Genomic DNA, 18,291 nt, shown 5'->3' with positions numbered 1-18,291 from the left:
AAAATTGTTTTAAAATCCCTTGTAGTATATCTAATGGGTTATCGGTAGGCGAAGTACGGTAATTCATTAAGTGTACTACGGGATCATGTTACATCTTACAAAGGAGTAGGGTGTGACATTAAGAATCACAAGGAGAAGAAGATTAGGAAGTCTAAGGCCAAGGCTAGCCCTTCTATGCTGCAGCGTCTCCCACCATATTCTCTAAAAGTATGACACTTGGCTTAGCCAAGGCAATATGTGATTTTCTCAAGGAAGAGTATCAGGGAGATGAGAGGATTCGAGGCATAAAGGTCCTTAACCTAGTGAGAGAATTTGAGATACAAAGAATGAAGGAATTTGAGACTATCAAAGAGTACTTAGATAGGCTTATTAGTCTAGCAAAAAAGGTAAGGCTACTTGGTGCTAAATTTTATGACAATAGAATTGCATAGAAAATTCTTATTACCTTACTAGAGAAATTTGAAGCTATTATTGCATCTCTAAAGAATGCAAAGGATCTATCAAGGATTACCTTGGCAAAGCTGTTAAATGCCTTGCAGGCATAGGAACAAAGAAGGCTAATGAGGGATAAAGGATCTGTTGAAGGTGCTTTACAAGTAAGGCAACAATTCAACTTTGGAGGCAAAGGCAAGAAATAAAAAAGAAAGAAGAACAATGCTACATTAACAAAAGCTGGTACAAGTGACAGCAACACTAGTAACAATAACAAAGGGGGAAAATATCCACCTTATCAGCATTGTGGAAAAAGGAACCATCCACACTTCAAGGGTTAGAGAAATCCTGATATGAGATGCAAAAAATGCCATGCAGAGATCATTTATAAGGAAAAGGCAACACAAGAATCAAATGAAGCTCAAATTGCAGGTCAACAAGAGGAAGAACATTTGTTTGTAGCTACTTGTTTTGTAAGTAGTAGTTCGAGTGAAAGCTGGCTAATTGATAGTGGTTGAATAAACCATATGACTCACGATGAGGAACTTTTTAGAGACTTGGACAGAACTATAACCTTAAAAGTTAAAATTGGTAATGGTGACTATATTGCTATAAAAGGGAAAGGAACAGTAGCAGAAAGCCACTTAGGTACTAAGCTTATCTCAAACGTACTTTATGTTATTAAGATTGATAAGAATTTGCTAAGTGTAGGCCAGTTGGTGGAGAGTCATCTTTGAGGCCAAGAAGTATATGATTTTTGATGCAAAGGGGCAAGAGGTCTTTCATGTCAAGATGAATGGCAAGAGTTTTTCTTTGATCCAATAGAGGAAAAACAAGTTGCATATCCTAGCCAAGTGATAGCAGCAGAAGTTTGGCATAAAAGGCTCAGACACTTCCATCACAGGGCACTCTTGTACATGTAAAAGAATGATTTAGTGCAGGGAGTACCATCTCTAGAGGAGGAGCTCCCAAGTTGCAGGGCATGTCAGCTAGGCAAGCAAACAAGGCTACCTTTTGCCAAGACAACCTGGAGAGCATCTAAGATGCTCTAACTGATTCATATAGACTTATGTAGACCACAGAAAACTACATGTCTTGATGGTAGCAAATACTACATACATTTATTGATGATATGACAAGAATGTGTTGGATTTTTTTTCTCAGGTTCAAATCTGAAGTAGTAGGAGTGTTTTGGAAGTTTAAAGCCTTAGTGGAAAATCAAAATGGATGTAGAATGCAAGTGCTGAGATTAGACAATGGTGCTGAGTACACATCTAATCAATTTAATAGATTTTGTGAAAAAGCTGGAATTGAACACCAGCTCACTGTCCCATACACTCCATAACAAAATGGGATTAGTGAGAGGAAGAACAGAACAATAATGGAGATGTCCATGTGTTTGTTGCATGAGAAGGGCCTTCCAAAGCGTTTTTGGGCAGAAGCAGCTAACACTACTGTTTTTCTTCTGAACAGGCCACCTATAAGAGTTGTGGAGGGCAAGACACCTTTCGAGGCATGGAATGGATATAAACCTTCCTTAAAAGATCTAAAAAATTTTGGATGCTTGTGCTTCTCTTATATTCCACCGATAAAGAGAGACAAGTAAGATAAGAAGGCTGAACCAAATGTTTTCATTTGATATAGCACAATCTCCAAAGCTTACAAGATTTTCCAACCAAATACAGGAAAGATCCTAATAAGCAGGGATGTGTTTTTCATGGAGGATGAATAATGGAATTGGGAGGAAGGTAAACAGAAGCAAATTCCAAATGATCTACAGGATGCTAATAAAGACATAGAAGATCAACCAGTGAGAGGAATAAGGTTGCTTTCTAAAATATATCAGAGATGCAATGTGGCCATTTTAAAGCATGCTGGATTTGAGGAGGCTGTTTCAGACCCTAAGTGGCAGGTTGTAATGGAGCAAGAGTTTGCAATGATTAAGAAGAACAAGACCTAGCAGCTTTATGGATAAGCCTCAAGACAGAAAAATCATTAGTGTGAAGTGGCAAGACTTGTTCTCAAAAGGTACACATGAATTTTTAGTGTTGATTACTCAAAAACTTTTGCTCTAGTTGCTAGACTTGACACTATAAGACTCTTACTAGCCATTTCTACTAAAAAGGCTAGATGATCTTTCAATTAGATGTCAAGTCTACTTTTCTAAATGGTTTTTTGTAAGAGGAGATTTATGTGGAGTGGTCTCAAGATTTTACAGTAAAAGAACATGAAGATAAAGTGTATCTATTAAAGAAAGCCCTCTATGGTTTAAAATAGGCTCCAAGGGCTTGTTATAGTCGAGTTTATGATCATTTACAAGGCTTGGGTTTTGAAAAAAGTCTAAGTGAATCAACTCTTTATGTCAGGAAATCAAATTCTGATATTGTGATTATTTCACTGTATGTTGATGATCTTCTTGTGACATGTAGCAATCTTGAGTTGATTGAGGAGTTTAAGATAGAAATGAAGAAAGAGTTTGAGATGACAGACTTGGAGAGATGTCTTATTTTCTTAGGATGCAGATTCAATAAGCCCAAAATGCTGTGTTTATCTATCAAAAGAAATATGCAAAGGAAATATTAAAAAAGTTCAAGATGGAGGATTGTAAACTGATGAACATGCCAATGAATCCAAACGAAAAAATGCTAAAAGATGATGGATTAGACAAAGTAGTTGAAGGAATGTAACGCCATCACTTTAGGTAGTTCCGTACATTCTACTATTCCGATAACCAATTGCTGTCTGGAGAGCTAGGATGTCTGGAACTATATTTAGACTAGAGTGAGAAGCCATAAATAGACCAAATAATAGTAAGAAAAATTAAGGAAAAATTTTAGAAATGAAATACAATAAAATTAAATTAGCCGATGCCCCGGTGATGGGTGACCCTAACAGGAAGTAGCGGTGAAGACAGCTAGTAATCCTAAACTCGAGGGAAATCCGGTGAAATAATTTCTGGGATGCTAGAGAAGAGTTACGGAGCCCTATGTAGCATTAGAATGCCAAGAAAAGGTTAGGAGAATTTTATCAATCGGTACAGATGATTTTGGCTCCTTAAGCCAAACGAATGGCATTTTGGTCATTTCGCCTGCAGAGACAATTTTTGACCAACTTGTTTATTTAAGTAAGTGAATTATATGAAATAAAATATAAATAAATATTGCTAAAAATTAAATTGAAAATGAGTATGAAAGAAAAGAAAAGAAAATGAATAAAAATTGGAATTACGACATAAGATAATGTCATTTAACATGCCTCCACCAATCACAATTCAACAATACACTTAAATTTCTTTAAAAAGGGAAAAATAAGTCAAAACTAAGAAAGCAAATTCTGCTCCTTCTTCCTTGTTCAGCCGAGACCCATATCCCTCTCCATACCTCCATTTTTGCTTCACCTTCTTACTAGAAATTTCTTGTAAAAATCCCATTAAGCCACTTGCTTGTTTCACTAAAATTATTCCTTCTACCTTAAACATCCTCTAAGCAGTAAAAAGAAGAGAAGAATTGAAAGTTTATCAAGTTGAAAAATTCATCAAACAAGGTTAGTGCCATATTTCTTACCTTTATTCCCTTTTGAACTTGAATTCAAGTTAAGTTAAGTTAGAAATTGATGAAAAATAAAGTAAATATGCATGCTTAGGTTTCATGGAATTTTGGCCAGCCTGATGGGAGTGAGAGTTTGAGGGTTTTGATAGATTTGAATGGTTTAGAAATGGTGTTTGATGTGTAGACATCAATTAGAAATTGATTAGTATGCCTAATATGATATGTGTTGTGTAAATCTTAAATTGGAGCTAGGGTTTAACATAAAAATTAGGAATTTAATGATATGTTGATAAATTGTTGATGTTGCGACCAATTATGGATTAATTGAAGTACATGAAATGTGATTTATGGATGGTAGTAGTGTGGGAAGGTGGTATTGGAAGTATTATTCTTATGCAGGGAATTCTAGACCTATGAGTCCAGTGTGTTTAAATGAATATAAGTAGAGCTAGACAGCTCCAATTAGTATAAGGCCAATTGGAGATGAAATTTAAGACCTTAAGCTACATTTTTTGTGAAGAAACTATGCCTAGAAAACTAACCTAAGTTGCTCTAAAAATTGACCTAATCCGGGTAACATACATACTACCCTGAAAAATTAACCAAATGAATAGTGTTTGTTTATTTGGCCATAACTCAGTGTAGAAATATCCAAATGACATGAATTTTATATCAATGGAAAGATTAGACAATTTAAAACAACTTTCATGAAGAACACAAACTCAAATTCTGAACCTAACTAATTCAAATTGCTACTCCAAGTTAGGACACTAAATATGGCAGAACTAAATTTGCCAAGAAAATCTAGGTAAGGACCAATCCGGCTAGTTATGGTAAATTGACCATAACTTGAGCTACAAAACTCCAAATGGAGTGATTCAAAAAGAAAATTAAAGAAGACACATAAAGGAACAACTTTGATGAAGAAAATTTTACCAAATTTTCACTGTAATAATGACCAATGGAATAGTAAACTTAAGGTATGAAATCTGAAAATTTTGAATAACATAAAATAAGCTTTGAAATGGTATTGGCAATCAATGTCAACAAAAATAAAATGCAAAATGTGGTATCTTAGAGAACTTAGGCTTAACAGATTTATTATGAATTAAAAAGTCAACTTTTGTGTAGGAATGACCAAGTGAATAGTAATAACCAAAATTAATGGAGAGAAAGGTACCACACTTAAATGATTTAATGAATGTTTAAATTATGTAAATGTGTAGATGAGGTTTGTATCTCATCACAAATAGAACTTAGGGGATATTGTTAATTTAATTTGAAATATGATTTATAAATTACTATAAATGAAATATTAAAGGTATAAAGGACGTGCAAATAATATTTGAAACTTAAGTTCCTTTTATGAATACAAATGAAAATACTTGAATCTAGGTACATATAAATGAAAATGCTTGAACCTAGGCACCTGTAAATTAGTGTAATAAATTAGTTAAATGATAAATAGATAGTGAGGTTGATATCCATGAAATGTTCATGGATTACTTGAAATATGAATGACAATTTATATAAATAGAGTAATGCATAAGTGGATCATGTTAATGTATGAATGAGATATTAGTTCTCATTATTGTAGAAAGAAAAAATATTTTGAGTACAATAGTATATGAGAACTGTTGTTGTGAATTGTGATCAACACAAATGATATAATGAATAAATAAATGAATTATGATGAAGGCAGCATTTATGTAAAAATGTATTTTAAAAATTTATACTTCTGTTAGGAATAGAATTGAAATGTTATAAATTATAATTGGAATTTATCATAAAATTATAAAGTCATAAAACACAATATATTAACATTTAATGGTACAATGTGCCCATGTATTGCCTAGACACATATATAAGATTGGATAGATTGGCATGTCAATAGGGTATTATTTTAACAGTACTGCGTAAGGCTTTATACCTGTATTTATGGTTTTATGCCCGCACTCATGACTTTTATGCCCGATTATTTGTTATCATGACTTTTAGCCATACTGATATGTTATCATGGCTTTTTAGCCATACTGAATGTATACGTGGTTAACGTTCCGCAGTGCACATCTCATGATATGACGGCCCGAGACACTGCGGTGTCCAGTGCCAACGACCCATTATCCAGTTTAGTCAACCTGTCATAGGTTACCTAGACAGTGTAAATTATTGAAATAAGTTAAGAATATTAGTAGTTAAAAATATTAGAAAATGTTGAATGAAATGAGAAAAATGATTAGCAATAGGAACATAACTGAATCAAGTAGTACAAATAAAATTTTCAGAATTATAGGAACTGAAAATACAATACTCCTAGAATTAATCTGTATATTGAATATTATTACTGTATAAACTCAGCACTTTCAAAGAATGACAAAATAGAATATAAGATAGTTGATATTAGAAATATCATACCAAATTTAAATTGATACCCAATGATCTAAATTATACTTTAGAATTATACTTCAGTCTTTCTTTATTTGTATATTATTTTCTTTGTTATTTTATTGCACCATTAAACAGCAATGCTTAGCGACGGATTGTTTCCTTTGCGCAGGTACTGAAGCTAAAACCCAGTGGACATTTGACTGGAATTTTTGAAGTCCAGATTTGCAGAAGTGTCAGAAGTGTTTAAGGGTGTCACCTCCTCAGCAATGCATGTAGATAGGGCTCACAAAAGTTATTTTATGTATTTATAATTAGTTATTATGTTGAAATGTAAATTATGGAATTGTAATTAATTTGTACATTTTGTAATTTATGAATTTATGTAATTAGTTTGTACATTGTGTAATTAATGAAGATTTAAAAATTTTGATATATGAATTGAACATGGAATGAGTTGCAAGAGTTGAATGTGAAATGATTATGATGAGCATGGATGATATTTTTATTGTAAAATATTATTGAAAATTTCAAGCAAATGAATAATGAAATATGCCAAAGTAAGATAAGATAGGGTGCTCCGGCACTGAGTGTGACATGTCTTGCTCGGCAACACTGTAGACTGGTGAGGAGTGTTATAAGGAATCTATGAAAGTATGATTGGCTGTCTCATGTATCTCACAGCCACCAAACCAGATATTCTGCTAACTGTGAGTGTGCTGTCCAGGTTCTTAAATTGTGAAAGTGAAATGCACATGAAAGCAGTAAAAAGGGTGATAAGGTATGTGGAAGGAACTTTGGATTATGGCATTAGCTTCACAAAGTGTTAGAATTTCAAGTTACAGGGATATTTTAATAGTGACTGGGCAGGATCAGTGGATGATATGTGAAAAGCACTTCTGGATATTGCTTTAATTTTGGTTCTGGTTGTTGGGAAAACCAAGCATTTTAATATTAGATTATATTTTTTGAGGGACATACAAGAAAGTGGCGAGGTAAAGTTATTGTTTTGCATATCAAAGGAGCAAATAGCTGATATATTCACCCAATCTGTCTTTTCAAGTGAACATATTGGGTTTCTTCGAGAGAAGCTTGGAATTTGCAATTCCTTATCCAGGAGGAGCGTTGACAATGTCTCAAGACCTATAACTGCTGAAGTTGTTACCAAAATCATAGGAAAAGACCAAGTTTATAGGCTTTTAGTTTCAGTTTGTTATTTTGTTTTTAATGTAGCTGTTGACATTTTTTATGTTATTAGTGGACAAGTTTAGCTAGTTTTTAGCAAATTTTTTTTGTAATTTAGTTACATTTGCACTATTATTTAAGCAAGCATTTGATTAAATGAAAATATCAGACTTTTCAAGTCATTCTTCTTGTCTTTGCTGATATACAATAACAAATGTATTCTCAAAAAATCCACTATGGATTGCACCAATAAAATCATTTCACATTATCCATATTTAGGGATATATTGATAGTAAACCACATTCATTCTACTTGGTCTATAGTGATATTATTGATGTGGTGGTGAGATAAAGAAAATGTATCCACAAGGCTACTAGACTTTCAAGGATGGTTGGGGAAGGATTATGTCATGGGCATCCAAGTCAACCAAATGATGCACCATTCCAATTATGACTACATCTTCCAGTTATAATAATAATAATAATAATAATAATAATAATAATAATAGCTAAATTGCACTTGCTGTCTTTAAATTTAATGAGATAATTATTTCAAAATGTCTCACAATTATAATTTGTATCATAAAAATTTCTCAATTTTAGTTTAAGCAATATAAGTGTAAATGAGTGGCTATATTTCAAATTTTCCAATTAACCTGTTAACTTACATTACTTTTAGTCCCTTATATTAAATTCTTCTCTCTCTCATTTTGCCTGTCTTCTTCTCCCATCACTTTTGCTTGCTTGATGAGTTACAACTCTCATTTCCCTCTCTTTGCTTGATTTGCTCATAAGACCAAAACTTGCTTCGAAAATTCAAGAGAAACCCCAAAACTAAAAACCAACATCAAAGACAACATAAATTCAAGCTTCATAAAATCTAATTCAATAGAAAACGCACAAATTTTTATTCAAATCCCAAAACACAAATTCAACCATTTTTATCCAAATTAAAGGATAATTTATACATATAAATTGCAACAATTTGAATTTATCTGCTGCAATCTTTTTTTAATAAGTTTTTATTGAAAACATGCAAGTTTGAAATTTTCACATAAAAAAAAAAATGAAAAGAACCATACACTCATTGTGGTATCTAACCATAAGGCCCATAAAAAAAATTTCTCTAAGCGCTTTGGGCTCCCATATCTCTACCGCTTCTCAACTACTAAACAAAATCATAATAACAATAATAATAATAATTCAACTACACAGGGTAACCATAGATAATTAGATTTTTCTTCTAAAAAAAATAGATATTTTGTTTTTTTTTTTTTAATTTCAATTTAACCTTAAAATTCTCTCCATTTCTCAAAGAATTATTGGAATCCAAAAAGAAAACTCAAAACTTTCCTCGAAAATCACAACTTTTCCCGGAAAACAAACTTCTTTTTTTCTAAGTCTCAACACAAAGCAAAATCATCTGCAAATCCAAAAGGAATAGAGATCAACAGAAAGAGTGACAACAATAAAGATCAATAGCAAGAGTGACATGTATTGTTAACAATTTATTTATGCATTAGAAAATTAAAAGTCACATATTAATCTTAATAATAAGATTAATAAATTTTATTGAATATGTATACATTAATTATTATAAATGATAAAAAAAAAATAATTAAAATATAAAAATAAGATGCATTAAAATTTAAGTTTGCCATATGCATTCTCATGACTAAGAATGTGGATACATGGGATTAGAAGTTGAAGTATAGCATGGTATATTTTCATGGCTAAAGAGATGGACATTGATAATTTTTCATTAACCTATTTTTTTTATTAAAAAATATGAGTTAAATTAATTTGTTTTTATTACTATGGAATGAAATCAAATGAGGGATTGAGTTCATATGGATATTAAATTTCTTTTTATTTAATTTGGATTAAAATTTAAATGTGAGGTTTATAGTTTTAGAAGAAGATTTCAATATTTATTAAATTAAAACTTATTGATATTGGTATAATAGTATGAAGGTATTGTTTTCAAAAAAATTATTAGATATTGTCCATGTATTGTCACAAACATGATTTAACAGTAGAACACATCAGTAAATGAGGCAGTAAAAAATAGCTGAAGCGTAGCTTTGCTAATGGTGTTAACAGTAAATGCATATTGATTTTATTAAGTTATTTTAAATAAAATTATTGATGTGTTTTATTGTTATTGATGGGTGCATCAACCAGGCTTTGTGACTTGGTATTTCAGGAGCATTCAATCATTTCTCATTGTTTTCTTTGTTTGGATAGAGGGTTTGGTGATTGGTTGTACGGATCTGAAGTATATTACATAAGTTGTTCTTAAACTTAGTTCGGATATTGACCCAGTAAAAAGATTAGATTGATGAGTCGATAATTCAATCGATGGATTATTAAAAAATTAATTAAATATATATATATAAATTATTTATTTATTTATTTATTTAATATAAATAAAAAATATAATTTATTAAAATTTTTAATTATTTAAAATCAAACTTTTAATATTTATTAAGTTAAATTTGCATAAATTTTAGTAGTTTTTAATTATATAAAAAAAGTATATTTGAGTAATGTAATGCATTAACAAATTCCATAATTAGGATTGATTTGGAGTCCAATTCATCAGTCCAATCGATTAGTTAGATCCAAATTTGATAACTATAATTAGGCATATGATCTTTCTCAAAAATTATTTTGATGTAATGATATTCTGTTTATTACAAAGAAAAAAAGAGGTATATGCTGGGAGATGGCAGTGAAAGCAACACATTCCTCATTCCATGAGGTTTTCCCCCCAAACAAGCATGCAAATTGCAATATTCTTGCTCTCCTGTAATATTCCTGAGGTCGCTGCTCAACTTGCTTTTGCACCATCAATATATGAGTGATAGTGACCTCAAACATTACCATTGCCTTTGAGAATGATGGGAATTTTAAAAACAAGGACTTTGTTAGTTAATTTTTGGTACAAGAGGAAAATTGTACAGTGGACCACGTGAGAATTTGCCCATCATTCTCCAATCTTAACTTCTTGTAAGTTTTACCCTAAAAAGAAGAATATATTCCAAATTTCAAAATCTAGCCCACTTTCAGTATTCTTTCATCATCCACCTTCACCAAATTAATATTCAGCTACTTTGAGAAACTTTATTAATTTGACGTTTCACATGCTTTTTTTTTTAATTATTATTTTTATTAATTAATTGAAACTCGACTCTTTTTTAATTATGGAAAATATAATACTTTATAATGTTATACTACAAAATCTATCATAGTCTCTGTTTCTTTTGTTCTTCAAACTAAACTACTAAGTACAACATTAGCACAGCATTAGTTGTTGTAATTCCGAGAAGAATAAAACAAAAATCTGTGAAATATTATCCAATCAACTGAAGCTTCAGACACAAGACACCTACACGAGAACCAAGTGGCTACGTGAATAAGAGATATAAATGCATAGCCAGAGAGGAAGAAAAATAGGAACATGTTGATCTTTTCAGGCGCTTGGCATTCGCATCATGTTTGGATGGCGGTCTGGGAGTTCAAAACTGTCAAATGCCTTGTCTGTAAGTGCTCTTTTAATATATAAATATGAATATTTTTCTGTATGGGAATACTAATACTGTATTTCCATTTTACTGGAAAGATTGTGGAGCTTTCGGTTCATATGGATTGCGAAGGATGCAAAAAGAGGATAAGAAGAGCAATCTCAAAAATGAACGGCAAGAGTTTAATCAAAATACACAGCATCCTCAATGATGATAATTCTAAATCCTAAGTTTAACTTAGCTTCTTGCAGGTGTCGATAGCTTGGAGATAGACATGGATAAGCAAAAGGTAACCGTAACAGGATATGTGGACCAGAGAAAGGTCCTCAAGGTTGTGAGGAGAACAGGAAGAAGGGCCGAGTTTTGGCCATTCCCCTACGACAGTGAATATTATCCTTACGCATCTCAGTACTTAGATGAAAGCACCTACACAACTTCCTATAACTACTACATGCACGGTTTCAATGAAAGCGTACATGGATACTTTCCAGATCAAGCATACTGCACTGTTGATGATAATACAGTTCACCTTTTCAGTGAAGACAACGTTCATGCCTATTGTAGCATTATGTGATCTAAAAAACCATAAAGTTACGTGCCAAAGCTTCTAACTTGGTCATTTTAATGCCAGAGAATAACAGCTAAAATATACAAGAATATAGCATATAGTTATCGACATGTCCAAGACAGATATTTTACCATAATAATAAGAAAAATTAAATTCCTATTTGGCCATTGCCTTCAGCACATGATAGTTTCCTATTGTCCAAATCTGTCTTTGAAACCCAGTACGCTGTACTCGTTAATTTAGAGTTGCTCGCCTTAAACACACCATTCCTAACTACTTGTTGATACACTATGGCATGGCTTACTTGATGTGTAATTAATATCTTTAGTGTCTTGGAAGCTGATGTTTGATAACTCGTCGATCATTATCCAACTCAAAATTGGCAGCAGAAAAATCAGTACTGGAAAAGAAGGGGTTTAGATCACTGATTCCGCGTTCTTCCGCCTGCACAAAAATTAATATAGTAAATGCCATGAACATTTCCTTTCCAAAGAAAACAATTGAACCAAACTACACATTTGCATTACCATGCTTTGCAAATCCTCAACTTTCACATCAATGTGGGCAAGCCCTGAAATAGAGCCAGACATAATTTCTTCAAAGCGCAGTGCTCTGTTCACAAGCTCTTGCAGAAGATTGAGAAGCATTCTATTGTAGTCCATCTTGTAAGTGATGTACTTTCTGAAACTCTGAAATAATATATCAAATAATTAAATATCAAATTATTCTCAAGTGACTCAGAAATGAACCCGCCAATTATTTTAGGGCATGCATGAATTTAGAAAATACATCACAAAGCTGATTCAGAATCATGGTTAAATTAAGCATTGCTGATATAATGAATAAGTACAGGAACTCTCTGCCACCAAGTGTAAAGTCGCTATACAACATTTTTAAATTTGACAATACTTCAGTTATATGTACTGCTAGATGCAGCAGGAAACAAAATTTAAAAGCTGTGCCTGAGAATTAAAAATTTGAGTGAAATTAAGCAGTTGTACAATTATACTTCCATACAACAGTTATTAAGTACACTGCAGTATGTGCATAGAAGATGTTTGGCATTATCAAGCACTGTAATTTTAATCTCTGACGTAGGCTCTTTTTACTATGTTCCCCCTATTCTATGACAAATAAAGGCTTTTTAACCATTGTAAGCAGATAGAGGCATTACTATAATGAAAAGACAGCATTATAGGGAGGGGCTATGAGAAAAGTAGTTAAAAATTTCTTAGCATACCTTTTGCAGAGCTCTTTGCACCCCATATTTTTGTGTTGAAATGAAGGAATTTAGCAGAACACGTATTGCCATGTCCACATCTTCTTCTGTGACATGCTGTCTGAGGTGCATTCGGGCATGTGCTTCAGACATCCTTATCATTGATTCGATGTGCCTCACTGCAATAGGAACTCCTTGTCCATGCTTCACAGGCACAACAAAACAGAAAGTCATATATGATGGGATCACCAATCTAAAGCATTAACTTAATGTCATTCTGAGAACGAGAAACAATAGGCCTCACCGAAGATTCTCTCCGTAGTTCAGCATAAACTTGTGTTAGTTTTTCCATATCAGAACCATGCAACCTTGGGAATACATTCAACTTAGCATAAGTTAAGTATTTTTTCAGCAAATCTTGAGGAAGAATCTGAAAACAAAAAAAAACTCTTCATGATTAAACAGCTAAAGAAACAACATCAAACAATATTAGCAAACACCAAGTAAAAGACTAGTAGGATTTAGAGCATGGACCTCTGGATCAGTGGGCCTAGCAGAGGCTTGGATTCCATCCTGGGACTCACTCAAGGACCGATCATCTATATTAGTACCCTTGGGTTGTGACTTGAAATGACTATCAACTACAAACCTTGCAAGCATCTCATCTGCAACAGGATCAACCACATCCTGCAATTAATAATCAGTTTCCTTCTCTGTTAGTATCAACTAATGGTCATGTGAACAAAGAATGAAAGAGTTTGCAGAAGAATTACCTTAACAACACAGAGGATGTCAAATCGAGAAATGATAGGATCAGTCAACTCAACATTTTGTGAAAATGTTTTTGAGGAATCATATCTGGGAATGGGAACAAGTATTATATTAAAATCATGAGTCTAACATTTGATATGTTATCACATATGTTAAAGTTTGGAAGGTTCAATTGATAAGCAGCCAATTGAATGAATAAGCTGTCTTTATTAACTTGCATACCTTCCCCCAACAGGATTTGCAGCAGCAATGACAGAACAGCGAGCCTGCAGAGAAGTAACAATCCCTGCCTTTGATATGCTGATACTCTGCTGCTCCATTGCTTCATGGATACTCACTCTGTTCATAAGTAGAAATTTCATTCCTCATAATAAGAGTAATAACAGAGATTTTTACCAACACATAAACAAATCTTTCCTTACCTGTCCTGATCATTCATCTTGTCAAACTCATCAATGAGACAGATACCCTTATCAGCTAAAACAAGGGCCCCTCCTTCAAGGGTCCACTCTCTTGTCACTGGATCCTTGTGCACTGCTGCTGTTAGACCTACAGCTGAAGCTCCTTTACCAGTAGTATACACAGCCCTCTGCCCAGTCTTCTCAACATACCTTAAAAATAAGTATCCTAGATTAAACGCTGCATCACCATAACAATATCAAACAAGTCACTTTAGACTTGCTCAGGTGTAGTTCTTACTTCAAAAATTGAGATTTTGCTGTGCCTGGATCACCTAGGAGAAGTACATTGATGTCTCCTCGAAGCCGATGCTTCCCTTCAACATTTTTCTCTTGGCCTCCAAACATGGCAAGAGCTATTGCCGTTTTTATGTCTTCATGGCCATAGATTGAAGGCGCAACTGACTTGATAATCTGGGAATTTAGGTGATAAGACATTCAGACAGCCATTTTATGATGAAATAACAGAAACATGATTGACAAAGACATGTCACAAGTAACAAACCCTTTCTCCTATTCTTGGATCTTTAGCAAGCTTTTCAATTTCTTCTTTATCCTCCTGTGTAAGTTTGTAAGCAGAAAAGAGGTCCTGCTTCTTTGTTACATAATTTGCTTCAATGACAGTGGCAAAGACAGGGAATCCATTCTTTGTGTTCAATGATAAGTCAAAATTATTTGTATATATGCCAGTGACCTCCTGAAACATATCACAACAAAATAGCAGAGGACATGAGGAAATATCTATCAAGAAACAAATAAACAAGCAGCGAGTGCAAGAAAAGGATTCTACAATCTCTTCCCCAGGGCGAGCACAATCAATCAAATCATTCAACAGTATCACTTCTTTGTATCTTGGAAGCCGACCAGCAGGCACAATTCCTGGGCTTTCCTGGAGCGTAAGTTTCTGGTAATTTCTGTAAATTGTCTGCAGCAAGGCATGGAAGGATATGTATGTGAGTTACAAGCCTTTCTTATTAAAATTTATTCAGCTGCCAAAAATCTTGTAGAAAACAAATTAAAATATTAAAATCATAATTGCCAATTCTTCAGGGTCTGGGGAAATTAAATTAGTCAACTGAGACTAATGCAACAGCCAAAGAGAAGTGGAATACATGGAAAGATATGAGATACCTCACCTGCTCAATATTAACAGTGAATGGTCCTTTTGACTGGCATTCAGGGCAAGAACCAACCTTGACTTCTGAATAAGAATTCTGAAAGAATGGCCCTAAAATTGCTCCACACTTGTTGCAATCATATTTTACCTGCTGCAACTGTGGGAATACACCAGAACGTCTGGTCACAACTCCTCCAATTCGAATCATGGTGTTTAAATGGATCTGCCTGAAAATCACAAAGCACATGCAAAAAGTTTAAACCTTAGGGGAAAGAGAACTCCAACACAGACATAAATATTCAATGACACACAATCAACATTACCTAATGTTTCGGATCTGATCATAAACAGGTAAGCTAGTAACACGAACATATATCTTTTGATGGATATTCTTATAGTTTGGATGTAAATTGAAGACAACATTTCTGGCAACTTCTTCCATAACTTCTAGGACAGATTGAGGTGCATCAGCAAGCCAGATGGCAATATTTGGGTGTACATAGATGAATTGTTTGTAATCAATCTCCAAGCTACATTTATTAGCTGCAAATGCAATGTTAAACAAGTCCAGTGAATAATTCATGGCAAGGGCTTGTTCATGGAAGAGGAAAAGCTGAATATGAGCAGAAGATTCACCTGCCACCATCTCATTAATTAGACGTACATATTCAAAATCTCCATGTCCATTCTTAGGATTCACATATGTAAGTAGGAATTCCTTGAACTTCTTGGCAATAAATCGACGCACTTCATCTCTGGTAACCCACTCTCTAAGGGTTCCTTGGACTCGATACATCTCAAACTCGCCTTCATCACCATCTTCATCCTACATACAAATGCCTTTGGTGATAAGATTGATTTATAGGCACTTAATTTATCATTAACATGCAGACGCTTGATATAACCACTGAAAAAGAGAGAGAGAAGATTAAAAGTGATCAGAGTTTGTCACCTCATAAGGATAATCATCAGTTTGATCAGTCATGGGCACATCCTCCCTTGAATGTCCCTGTTGTGATCTTCCAGGTGAGCTTTGCATACCATCAGTATCATCATAGCTTCTTTGAGAAGCTGGAGGCCTGAAATCAGCTCTGGACCTCTTTGAAGGCCTATAGCTGTCATCGTCAGTATCTGGAACCAAAATGCCAAGTATCAAACAGTATAACCTTCTGAATTAGTTTTTCAAAATAATTTATCAAAAAAAATATATTGAATTTGGGCTAACACTAGTCGAAAATCTAATTGTCAAAAGTCAAATTTGAAAGCATTAACTGTAACACAATATAAACAACATTTGTGTTCTGCACTGACATAGTCTTTCCTATACCAAAAAGGGATCAATTGTGAAATGTAATGGCGTAAAGACTTGACATACATATTATGGATTTACGGCCGGCTTAAAATCCAACAAAAACAATGCTCCACAATTTAAAGATCAAGGTACAACATTATTCGGGATTTACAATTAGATAATGATGTGTAAATTTCAGATCGCAAGCCTTTAAAGGGCAAATCGTACCGAAAATAAACATAGGAATTTGTGTAACAAAATGACTTCATATCCAGAAGTATAATGTGAGAGTAAATTAATTGTGGCATAGTAATAAAGGAAACAGTCTACTGCAGACTACATAAAGCATAAAAAAGAAAACTACGGATTTGCAGCAGAATTAGGAAATGACAGGTGGTAAAGAAATAGCAGCATGTTTGAAGGAAAAAAGTACCATGGTCGTGGAGGAGTTGAGGAAGCTTGCGATCAGTGAGGCGGGCATCACGGGTATCGAGTTCCAAATCAGCAGCCCTTCGATCCTGCATAATTTGATCCAAATCCCTCTCATCCTCCAGGGAGTCATCCAAACCAACCGACTCGTACTGGTCGTGTTCATCCATCCTCCGATAGTCACTGTGTTTCATTTTCTTATAATTTAATTTCAGTCATGCACAAATGCAGATGCACTATGTGTAAACCAAACTAATAGGAAAATAGTGGACTAATTACTCACTCCAAAAAATTATCGTTATATAGGTCCTCTCCTTCTTCCTCCTCTTCGGGTTCATCGGGCTCATCTCGGATAATTTGGGGATCGACGGCAGCCTCATCGTCGTCGGTGAAGTTCTCGGAAGTCCGGCTGGTGTTAGGAGGGAGCTGATCTGTGTTGAAGCCAGCAGATGTTGGCGAATCAGGAGTGGAAGGTGGATTTTCTGAATTAGCAGAAGCCATTTCTTCTGTTGAGGTTTTGGCGCGGCTCTGTTATTTCTTTTGGTTGGTTCTTCCTTAGGGCACAGCTACACTCCAACTGTTATTGCTACTATGCGAGAGGTCCTTAGTTTTGGCGGGAAGTTTTGGCGCCAATTTTACTGACGTGGCGCTTTCATGCCCATTGAGTTACTCGCCCCGTGGATGCGCCCATCTTAACCTGATCCTGGGCTAGTTCTTAACCTCGTTTCAGTCCAAGGGCTACGGCCCAATGTCACTTCCCTAAACCCAAACCCTTTTGGACCATGCAATTATCTACATTTCCAAACAAATATTTATGACAAATTATCATCAATTTTATTATCATATGATATTCTGTAATTAAATTTATGAAATAATGAAATCAGTGTTTAACTCTTTAGGCTAAATTTATGGAAAATTATTGCATGCAGTAAAAGTACTAAATTTTAGTGCTTTTTACAGCCATGTGAATAGGAGTATTTACAAAAGTTAAGAGAAATAAATCCATATTTGAGTGTATTACTTCTTCCGTCTATGTGTATGTGTCGCATTTAGATTTTTTTTTATCTAAAATTACCTGTCGCATTTGAAAAAACTAATGATTATTAATTATTTTTTTTAATTTTATCATTTATCTTTACTAAATATAATAAATACTTATTTAATTTTCTAAAACTAATAAATTAGAGTAATTAAATGAAATAAAGAGTAATTTAATTAATTATGAGTATACTTTTATAAAAATAAAATTATTTAATTATTTTTTTAATTATTATGTAAAATTTAAATATCATAATAAAAATAGTCAGATAGAATAAAAAATTGCCATAAATTTACATAAATCTAATTATCTTCTTGTTTTGC

At 33.6% G+C, this 18,291-nt stretch overlaps 2 protein-coding genes across 2 annotated transcripts; one reads left to right on the top strand and one right to left on the bottom strand.

The window, feature by feature from the left end:
* The first annotated feature begins 11,006 nt into the window (after nt 1–11,006).
* Nucleotides 11,007–11,801, top strand: LOC110667166 (heavy metal-associated isoprenylated plant protein 45). Its single transcript, XM_021827928.2, has 3 exons — nt 11,007–11,094; nt 11,175–11,250; nt 11,328–11,801. The coding sequence occupies exons 1-3, from the start codon at nt 11,047–11,049 to the stop codon at nt 11,648–11,650; spliced, it is 447 nt and encodes a 148-aa protein (XP_021683620.1). The 5' UTR covers nt 11,007–11,046; the 3' UTR covers nt 11,651–11,801.
* On the bottom strand, nt 11,668–17,501 carry LOC110667165 (DNA replication licensing factor MCM2). Its single transcript, XM_021827926.2, has 17 exons — nt 17,213–17,501; nt 16,934–17,112; nt 16,162–16,340; nt 15,846–16,035; nt 15,533–15,752; nt 15,229–15,436; nt 14,883–15,017; nt 14,598–14,789; nt 14,334–14,506; nt 14,057–14,245; nt 13,857–13,973; nt 13,637–13,721; nt 13,398–13,550; nt 13,168–13,293; nt 12,885–13,067; nt 12,172–12,333; nt 11,668–12,088 (listed from the first exon to the last, which is right to left on the bottom strand). The coding sequence occupies exons 1-17, from the start codon at nt 17,428–17,430 to the stop codon at nt 11,969–11,971; spliced, it is 2,829 nt and encodes a 942-aa protein (XP_021683618.2). The 5' UTR covers nt 17,431–17,501; the 3' UTR covers nt 11,668–11,968.
* Nucleotides 17,502–18,291: the final 790 nt, after the last annotated feature.

Source organism: Hevea brasiliensis, chromosome 5, assembly GCF_030052815.1.
Source record: "Hevea brasiliensis isolate MT/VB/25A 57/8 chromosome 5, ASM3005281v1, whole genome shotgun sequence".
NCBI classification, from domain to species: Eukaryota; Viridiplantae; Streptophyta; class Magnoliopsida; order Malpighiales; family Euphorbiaceae; genus Hevea; species Hevea brasiliensis.
Note: the sequence above shows the minus strand (reverse complement) of the source record. Positions and strands in the feature narration are given on the sequence as shown.

What these genes read in the sequence shown, in the direction of transcription:
- LOC110667166 (XM_021827928.2), top strand. Translation starts at nt 11,047, where the DNA reads ATGTTTGGATGGCGGTCTGGGAGTTCAAAACTGTCAAATGCCTTGTCT. An exon ending in AACTGTCAAATGCCTTGTCT is followed by an intron (nt 11,095 to 11,174) that starts GTAAGTGCTCTT and finishes TTTACTGGAAAG; the next exon opens with ATTGTGGAGCTTTCGGTTCA. An exon ending in AGCAATCTCAAAAATGAACG is followed by an intron (nt 11,251 to 11,327) that starts GCAAGAGTTTAA and finishes AGCTTCTTGCAG; the next exon opens with GTGTCGATAGCTTGGAGATA.
- LOC110667165 (XM_021827926.2), bottom strand. Translation starts at nt 17,430, where the DNA reads ATGGCTTCTGCTAATTCAGAAAATCCACCTTCCACTCCTGATTCGCCA. An exon ending in GATCAGATCCGAAACATTAG is followed by an intron (nt 15,437 to 15,532) that starts GTAATGTTGATT and finishes TGTGATTTTCAG; the next exon opens with GCAGATCCATTTAAACACCA. An exon ending in TGCAAAGAGCTCTGCAAAAG is followed by an intron (nt 12,334 to 12,884) that starts GTATGCTAAGAA and finishes ATATTATTTCAG; the next exon opens with AGTTTCAGAAAGTACATCAC.